This window comes from Colobus angolensis, unplaced genomic scaffold (genome assembly GCF_000951035.1).
Source record: "Colobus angolensis palliatus isolate OR3802 unplaced genomic scaffold, Cang.pa_1.0 Scaffold148, whole genome shotgun sequence".
Lineage (NCBI taxonomy): Eukaryota > Metazoa > Chordata > Mammalia > Primates > Cercopithecidae > Colobus > Colobus angolensis.
The window spans coordinates 3,948,909-3,958,362 of record NW_012114577.1 but is presented as its reverse complement, the minus strand read 5'-3'; the positions used below and the strand labels follow the sequence as shown (position 1 = coordinate 3,958,362).

Sequence of the window (9,454 nt, the reverse complement as noted above, 5' to 3'; positions counted from 1 at the left end):
TAATCAGATACAGAGAACAAATGAAACTTCTTAGCTTTCTTGTCTTCTCTGACATGGAGAAGGAGCTATACACAGACTAATAAGGGTAGAAGTGAGAAAAATAATAGGAGAAAATTGAAGCCCAAGATTGGGGAGGAGATTGTATCAGAACTCTGGATGCTCTAAAATGAATTCACATCTCAGGGTTAGATTCTGAGAGCAGTTGTTAATGTCATTGCTGAACTAATAATCTTTGAGTAATTATGGTGAAATGTGAAAACTTATAGAAGCCTGTGGAGGAATAATGTTCTAAAATAAAAAATAATGTAGATTCCATAGATTTTTGTAAACTTGATGTTACTTCCACAAAAGACTCTAGAGATCATTTTTAAAGATTTTCAAATATTATACTTAAAGAAAAGATGAGCAATAAAGGTTATGTGGGCTCTCTAAGAGTTCATTCCAGATCACCCAGTTTCTACCCATAGATTCTACATTTACAGATTAGGAGGATGCTGCAGCTGTAATATGTCTGGATTCCCATCGGGTATTTGACAGTCTACCATTCTATACTTGGGAACATGAAGGAGAATCGGATTATAGTATGGGTATAGTTACTGAACAATGGAGCCCAATCTTAATTTAGTTACTCATTGGCAGCCTGGCAGGAAGTCTCTTATGGGCTGCTGTTTTTTGACCCTGTCACACTCATGGGTTTAACACCTCCTCCCCGCTTCTCACTCTCAGCTGGCAATCTTGCTGTTTATTGCACCAAGAATATAGAAGCACCTGAAAAAAACTTCTTGGTCCTCCTATTGCCAAATATACTAATCTTCCTATGTCTATACTCATATTCTCTGACATGCTTCTTATTCAGTTGGATGAACTGCCTCTGTTCCTTCCACTTGTACATTGTTCCTCTTCATTTTGCCTACTCATTGTTCCTAGAATTATCTCTTCTCATTCTAGTTTTTCATCTATTTTCTTTTCTCTGTTAGAGAAATATACTATATTTCAGCTTAGAAACAAGCTGTAATATTAATCACGTGATTTTTTTAAACCTCACTTACCTCATGTACCCCTCAAGCCACCTCCCATTCCCTTGCATGCTTTGTGGCAGAACTTCTCAAAAGAGCTGTCTAAATTGCTTGCCTTCATTTCCTCGCCATTCTTTCCCACTCCATAAAGACCGTTCTTTGAAAAGGTTGTCAGTAACTTCCATGTTGCTAAATCCAGCGGTCAATTCCCAGTCTTCATCTTACTTAACTTCTCAGAATTCTTTTTTTTTTTTTTTTGAAACAGGATTTCGCTCTCACCCAGGCTGGTGTGCAGTGGTGCAATCTCAGCTCACTGCAACCTCCACCTTTCAGGTTCAAGCAGTTCTCATACTTCATCCTCCCAAGTAGCTAGGATTACAGATGCGCAGCACCATGCCCGGCTAATTTTTGTATTTTTAGTAGAGATGGAATTTCGCCATGTTGCCCAGGCTGTTCTTGAACTCTTGGCCTCAAGTGATTAGCCTACCTCAGCCTCCCAAAGTGCTCAGATTACAGGTTTGAGCCACTGCACCCGCCAGCTTTCTCTCAGAATTTTGATACCATTGATTACTCTTTTCTGTTTCAAGCTTTCTTCACCTGGTTTCTGGGAGATACCACTCACCTGATTTTTCTCCCGCCTCACTTGCTGTTACTTCTCAGTCTCCTGTGTTGGATGCTTACCCTCTCCCTTGACTCAGCCATGCTAAGCCCAGGGCTCAGTCGTAACACTTCTCTGCTCCCTTACACTCATTCTCCAGGTCCCCATTGTCCATTATGGTAGCCCCTAGCCACATGTGGCTTTTGTCTGCTATATTGTGTGGCAGAAATTATAGAACAGGTTCATCATCTCAGAAAGCTCTGGTGAGCAGCACTGCTCTGGGTTATTTCATCTGTCTAGTCCCATGGCTTGAAAAATTTATCGATGACATGCTGATGATTCCCAGATTGATTCACTAGTTCCAGCTTCCCTGCCTGTTTTGATCTTCAGCTGCCTGCTTGATTACTTAATTTCTAAGAAAGCTGTCACACCTTACATAGCTACAACTGAACATTATTTTCCCTCCCAACTGCTCTTATGTCAGTCTTACCTATCAGTAAAGAGTACTATTCTTCACACAGGCTAAAACACCTTATAGTCTTTTTTGGGTGGACATGGGGAGGGACTTCCATTCTTGGAGAGAAATGGTTTCAGGGGAACACTTCTATTTCCTCTTTCCATGCCTTACTTTAGTTCCTGAGAAGCAAGAATGGGTTGACTTTTGTCACTTTTTCCTTTGCAATTATTTTTTACCTGTTTTCCTCTTGCACTCAATATCCAGTGCATCCAGCATGCATTTATCTCAGTGACTTGGAACATACATTTCCCAGATACCCACATGGTCCATTTACTTATTCCATTCAAGTTTTTGCTCAAATATTACTGCTTCAGACCTTCTTTGTCCATCCTATGTGAAGCAGCATTCCTATCACTCTATACCCTTACTTTGTTTTACTTTTTCATCGAATTAACATGACCTGACATTATAGTGCATGTTTGCTTTTCATCTGTCTCTACCCCACTGTAATACATGATGGTAAGGATTTTGATTCTGCTCTAAACTCAGTGTGTAAATTAGTAGCTCACATACAGTAAATGTTCAATGACATTTGTTGAATTAAATGACATATTGATGAAATTTCTGATGACATAAAATGAGGCGATGTAGCTAATACATTAAATTAGCATTTGTTTATGTATCTTTTGTTTTTGCTTGTTCATATTTTACATTTTACCAGTCTCTATATGAGAAAAAGTGAAACATTATTTTACTGAGAAGGTCGTTTATATGATTGTAGGCATTTGTTACTATGTTTTTCATTTATGATAAATGTTAAGGATATAAAAATTCTAGGAATATTGTTGGGGCAAGCTTTATTATGACATAACAATTGGTGTATTAGAAATTGAAATTATAGTAATAAAGTTAGATTTAAAATTGGGCATTATAGGCCGGGCGCGGTGGCTCAAGCCTGTAATCCCAGCACTTTGGGAGGCCGAGGCGGGCGGATCACAAGGTCAGGAGATCGAGACCATCCTGGCTAACATGGTGAAACCCTGTCTCTACTAAAAAGTACAAAAAACTAGCCAGGCGAGGTGGCGGGCGCCTGTAGTCCCAGCTACCCAGGAGGCTGAGGCAGGAGAATGGCGTGAACCCGGGAGGCGGAGCTTGCAGTGAGCTGAGATCCGGCCACTGCACTCCAGCTTGGGCGACAGAGCGAGACTCCGTCTCAAAAAAAAAAAAAAAAAATTGGGCATTATAGCTATAAAAGGTAAAAAATAATAAGACAGGGTCCCTGGCCTTAAGTAACTTGTGACCTACAGGGTGAAACAGTTATAGATAAGTAACTACAGGATGTGTCTATGTAGTTTGGAAGCAGAGGCAAATATATAATGGCCTAAGGGCATCGTTATTAAAAATGTACCTACTTCCAGACGTTCTGGACACCTAGGATGATACAGGATGATAAAAATTAGAATACAGGTGTGTATAAACAGTGCTGGCAGACTCAAGGAGGACACATGTGACTGTGCTGGTGGTTAGAATTAGGATCTTGGATAAAATGAAACTGCATAGATATCCAAGTGAGGCTTTGTAAAATACAGAGATAAAGAAGCCATGCCAGTTTAAGAGCATTAGATAAATCCCTCAGCTTGGCCTAGAAAATGTCCCTCAATAAAAGAAACAGACAGATCTAGCTGACCAGCTGCCAGCTTTCACTTCTTACCGCCACACTGAGTTAGCTGGAATCATTTTAGCATCGCAAGATAGATGGCTCTACCTTGTGGTAGTCCAAGCTGGAGGGTGGTAGTAGTCAGAGCAACTAATGTAATACCATCTTTAGGCTCATAATTTGACCCATAATTTCCCTCCCATAATTTTATTTTATTTTTTCCCTTTCTATAATTTTAAAGTTAAAAATATCTGCATGGTCTGGGCCCAGTGGCTCACATCTGTAATCCTAGCACTTTGGGAGGCCGAGGTGGGTGAATCACCTGAGGTCAGGAGTTTGAGACCAGCCTGGCCAACATGGCGAAACCCCATCTCTATTAAAAATACAAAAATTAGCCATGCATGATGGCGGGTGCTTGTAATCCCAGCTACTCGGGAGGCTGAGGCAAGAGAATCGCTTGAACCCAGGCGGCAGAGGTTGCAGTGAGGCCCGAAATCGCGCCACTGCACTCAAGCCTGGGTGAAAGAGTGAAACTCCTTCTCAAAAAAAAAAAAAAAAAAAAAAAAAAAAAAAAAAAAAATTGCATGGTATTGATTAGCTCAGGAGGCAGCAGGAACAGGTATGGAAGGTGTGTTAGGACTCTATTCCAGGGCTATTCCACTTGGTTGAGCAGTTGATATACTGCTTTCTGGTGCTCTGCCAGAGGAGTGAGGGGGTGGGACTGAAATATACCCTGTGCTTTGATAGCTGTGTGCCCTGCTGTGAAGCTGCTCCCATCAGGAAGGGATGTTTTTTCCTAATTCACAGAAAGCCCTGCGTAGTCTAACACAGCTGTTTTCTGCCTGGTTTATCTTCAAGTGCCTAGAATAATGTGTGGTACAAGAACTGTTTGGCAAGCTGAAAGAAACTCAGGACAGTTTTCCAGATTTGAGCATTTTGAAGTAATTAAAGATCACTCTGGGCCAGGTACAGTGGCTCACGCCTTTAATCCCAGTACTTTGGGAGGCTGAGGTGGGCAGATCACTTGAGCTCAGGAGTTCAAGACTAGCCTGGGCAACATAGTGAGACCCTGTCTCATTTTTTTAAAAAATAAAAATAACTTTTAAAAAGTCTGATTTAAAAACTTGTAATTCAAAATATCTTCCTGTTTGCTGCATAACTTGGTAAGGAAACATTTTTCATGCTTCTTCCTGGTAAAAACTATAGAGAAGGGGAGAACAGGTAACTAAAGAGAAATATCCTGTTGCTATCCCAGAAATAGAAATTTATCCTTTAGTCTTCTAGAAATAACCTTCATTATATTGTACACAAAAGATTAATTCATTTAAAAACTTCAATAAAGGTATGAAATTTGATGATGATTAATAAATTGATGTTTGGTTTTAGTATTGTCTAAATTCTTATGTGTCCTCAAATACCTTTCATCCTAACAGGAAAGTAATGGCTGTACCTAGGAACTTTGAAGACCTTTTTTTCTTGATAGTATTTAGACATTCCACTGCCTCCTAGATTCTAGTGTTAAGAAGAATGGTCTAATTCTCCTTTGCATTTAACTTGTGATTTACCTGGAGGTTTTAAGTTAAGCACTGGAAGAGGAAAAGTAGAGAGCTATTATTGAGTTGCTTTTGCAGACCACTGTGTTCCAAGATTCCCTCTCAAGAGGAATTCTTGAAGTAGGCATTTTTTTAGTGTGCTCCTGATATTTAAAAATTTCATTGGTTGTTTCATACATCGTGTATGCAGAATGGCCACTGATTACGTCACAACTTTATTTGTTAAAATTATTTGTGGTTTACTATTGTCATTAATGTTTGTCTTTTTTTTTTTTTTTGTAGGTGAAGCTTTGTTCTAAGAATATTTGTTTCATCTAGTTTATGAGCCCAAATGATATAGACTCTAAATGTTATAGCAGTGGTGAAAGACTGGTAAGTATATAATGTAATAAATATTAACCATCAACATACTTGATTTTGAAGGCTTGAAACTACATAATTATGTGACATTCATTAAACCCCAAAGTTAAAACAGCTAAACTTTTCTTAGTAGAGATGGATGTATAGTTTGTGGTTTATCCATACAATGGTATATTGCATGATGGTTTAATGGAATGAACATAACATTAAGAGGAAAAAGCAAAGTTACCAAAGGATATATACAGTGTACTATTTATATCTGGTTGTTGGCTATAACCTCATGTTATATATTCTTTGTTTCTGGTTACTTTAAATATTAGAAAAAAATTTAAACAAAATACCGTGCAATCATCTTTTCAGTTGACATTCAAAATGGCTGAAAGTCATTCAATTAAATTCAATATTTCTGTTAGGAAGAGGCGAATGCTTCCTAATGTACAAAGCAAAAGTGTCCCCATCACCACAACTGATGTTGTTCTGTTAATGCAAACTAATACAATTAGATAGAATAATGGAAATTATATGAATATTGGATAAGATAATTCAGAATTTTTGTTATTTGTAGATTATAGAGTATTAAATCTGGGAAATTCAAAACAAAATAATAAAAAAGCTCAGAAAGAAGTTTAGATACATGATTATTATATCAAAAGAAATCCACTTCCTATGTGCCTACTATATACCAGTTTTAAATCCTAGAATATGTAATGGAAAACAAAATCCCATTCATAATAATGGCAAAAATATAAAGCACCTTGAAGTAAACCTAACAAGAAATATGTAAAACCTACCCTATGAAATAACAGCAATTTCTACTTCAAGGAAATAATAAGATAAAGGTGCAAGTAGTATAAGGGTGTTAATTGTAGCTTTGTTTATGATAATAAAAGACTAGAAACAATCTATTCAAAAATAAGAGATTGGCTGCATAGTAAACTATAATATAATGCAATATATGTAATATTTACATGTAGCAGTATGCCATACAGCTATTAAAGAGTGAGAGCTCATGTGAAATGTTTTTCAGTATATCTAAATGAAATAAAAGCAAATAATAGATCATGTGTATACACTAGCCTATTCATATAAACATGTATATATTTTATGTACATTTTTAAATCAAGAAAAAGCATACATTTCTGTTGAGATTATAATGCCTTTTACTGACATGGCATTAACTGTTATATCTAAAAATTTATATTGATTTCCATTATCTTAATTTCTAGAAGATAGACTTAATTATTCCCATAATTTTTCAGTTTTTCACATTTTTAATATTTCTAAAGTTGCAGTGCATCTTGCAATGGATGATGCCGTATAAGCACTTGTGAAGTAGTTGACATGGTCTGCGCATGAGTGCACTTGATCATAGACTTTCACATTGTCAGCACTTCAGCAGACTTCGGTGCATTGCTGGTACTATACCTGTTGAGTTTTAAGTGTCTTCCTGGTGTTTTTTGAAACTTTCTGCTGATACCATTTGGTAAGATCAAGAAAGCACCAGCATATAAACTTATAGAATGACATTGGTAGCTTTGAAGGAAAATCCCGGAAACTATAGTGCAGTACTCTTAAATGCTGTGTCATGAATGGTCTTGATGGCCCAGAAGGTGATATTGTAGGGAAATTTTATGTGATAAGAAACATTGTGTCATAGTTTAATTCTTTTTTAGTGGTGTACTAAATAATTATGTACCCTAAAATTAACAGATTCAGTGAAATATATTAAAATTGGATAAATATGAACTGAATATAAATGAGGTTATTGGATTTATTGAATAATTTTACTTTCTGAAAGTATGTAAAGAACCAATATTAATATATAATAGAGGTTATTGCCACATTTTAGAATGAGAGATGTACTTTATACTTTTCTGTCTTCTTTCTAATGTTCAAAAATATTAAAAATAATGATGTTTGTTATACTAAGAGAGAGTTATTGTAACACCTAGAATTCTGATGGGAATCAAAGAATTAAACTATGAGGTCCCAGAATGAACAGAAACTAAGTTAGTATTGGGAATTTCTCTGGTATTTCCCTTTCATGTTTATCTACTTCTCTTTGTATCCCGTTGGTTCATTTTTACCTAGTTGTCTTCTTCTGACCCTCAGCTACCTCATAATGACTACCATAGCCCCATCTGTATGTGACCTTTCAGCACATCAACTATATTATCCCTTTAGTTTAAATTCCCGAGAGAGAAAGAAAACCTTATTAGTCCAGTTCCTCTTTGCAACCCACACTATACAAGTCACATCTTGTGATGAGCATGCATTGTAGCTGAATTGGGGCCCAGAGTCTGACTGTGCCTCTTGGCAAGAGGCATGATCATATGCCCACTGCCCTCTCAGCAGGGATTATGGGGAGGGCTTCCCCCTGAAGCGGGTGAAGGGAGGGGAAGCAATACACGTCTTATTTAACTTAACGTCTCTACATTAAACGTCTTTTAAAGGTTATTGGATACCTCAAAATTACTTTTGGCCCAGAGATGAAACTATTTTGAAACTCTTTGGGGATTTTGTTGTTCATGGTTTTTCCCTTCTGAAAATTTGTACATTTTTTCTGTATTTATGTTCCCCCATTCTGTTTGCTGTACCTTACTTCCCTTAATCTTAAAATGTCACATTACCCTTTATTTGATTTAAATGTCATAAGAAGTGAAGTGGCATAACTTTAACTGTTAGAATTATTCAGTTTTTATTCACCTGACTGGAAATCCTGTTATTAACTGAACTTTGGTGTTTGGGGAGGATGGGGCAGTGATTGTGGGCTCTATCAAGTGAAAACTGGGTTATAATTTTAAAATGTCAATTTATTATAAAATATGTAAAGCAAGAACATTTTATAAGTAATGGGTTTATTTTTATTGTATTTAAGAAAGAAAGTCTTCTCTCTTAAAAAGAGAAAAATGTCTTCCTTCCAGGTGCTGTCACTTACCCATTCTCAGCTATGCTTAGGTATTTCAAACCTGGGACTCATTTCTGCTATGGCAGGAATTATTTAAGAAGCACCCGACTAGGTTAGAACTATGCCTGAAAATATTATAGGGTTAAGTACCAATTCCCAATAATTTTAAGCCAATCTTCAGTTAGAAACAAACAACAAAAACACATAGTTTTAAAAGTAAATTTGTATTTATTTTCCTAATCTTTTTTTGTAATATTTATTTTATAGCTCGGTCATGAGCACCGACAGTAATTCATTGGCACGTGAATTTCTGACTGATGTCAACCGGCTTTGCAATGCAGTGGTCCAGAGGGTGGAGGCCAGGGAGGAAGAAGAGGAGGAGACGCACATGGCAACCCTTGGACAGTACCTTGTCCGTGGTCGAGGATTTCTATTACTTACCAAGCTAAATTCTATCATTGATCAGGTAACATGTTTATATCAAATACTTATTTTCATCAGTATATGATAGTTAACTATAGCTACATGGTTTTGGATTACATAGTTTCTGAAACCTCCGTAAGATAAAGTCTAGTCTTTCATATTATTCCACTAAAAAAAAAAAGTGGACCTATTTATAACCATATTGTTTATTTGAATACTTTCAAAACATCTGAAGTATCTTAGAATTATGAATGGCCTAAGAACTAAATGGTTTCCTATATACTGTGCTTTTTATCCTAATATCAGTGAGATAACTATGGTTGTTAGTAGAAATATAAGATATAACCTTATATTCCTGCATCTTATGTCGGAAACATGATGAATTTTCATTTTCAATGAATGTCAAGTATGTTTTTGAAAAAGTTTTGGAGGCTGCTAATTCTGGAGTGAAAGCAGAGAGTCCTTTTATGTGAACTAATAAT

The 9,454-nt window shown here is 36.6% G+C and overlaps 1 protein-coding gene across 1 annotated transcript in view; it reads left to right on the top strand.

The window, feature by feature from the left end:
• LYST (lysosomal trafficking regulator) overlaps positions 1 to 9,454 on the top strand; it is a 221,106-nt gene that overhangs the window by 49,044 nt on the left and 162,608 nt on the right. The window contains exons 2-3 of the mRNA XM_011935733.1: positions 5,564 to 5,653; positions 8,817 to 9,015. Of these exons, the coding sequence (XP_011791123.1) occupies positions 8,824 to 9,015 (192 nt within the window). The 5' untranslated portion in view covers positions 5,564 to 5,653; positions 8,817 to 8,823. The remainder of the gene's footprint in view (positions 1 to 5,563; positions 5,654 to 8,816; positions 9,016 to 9,454) is intronic.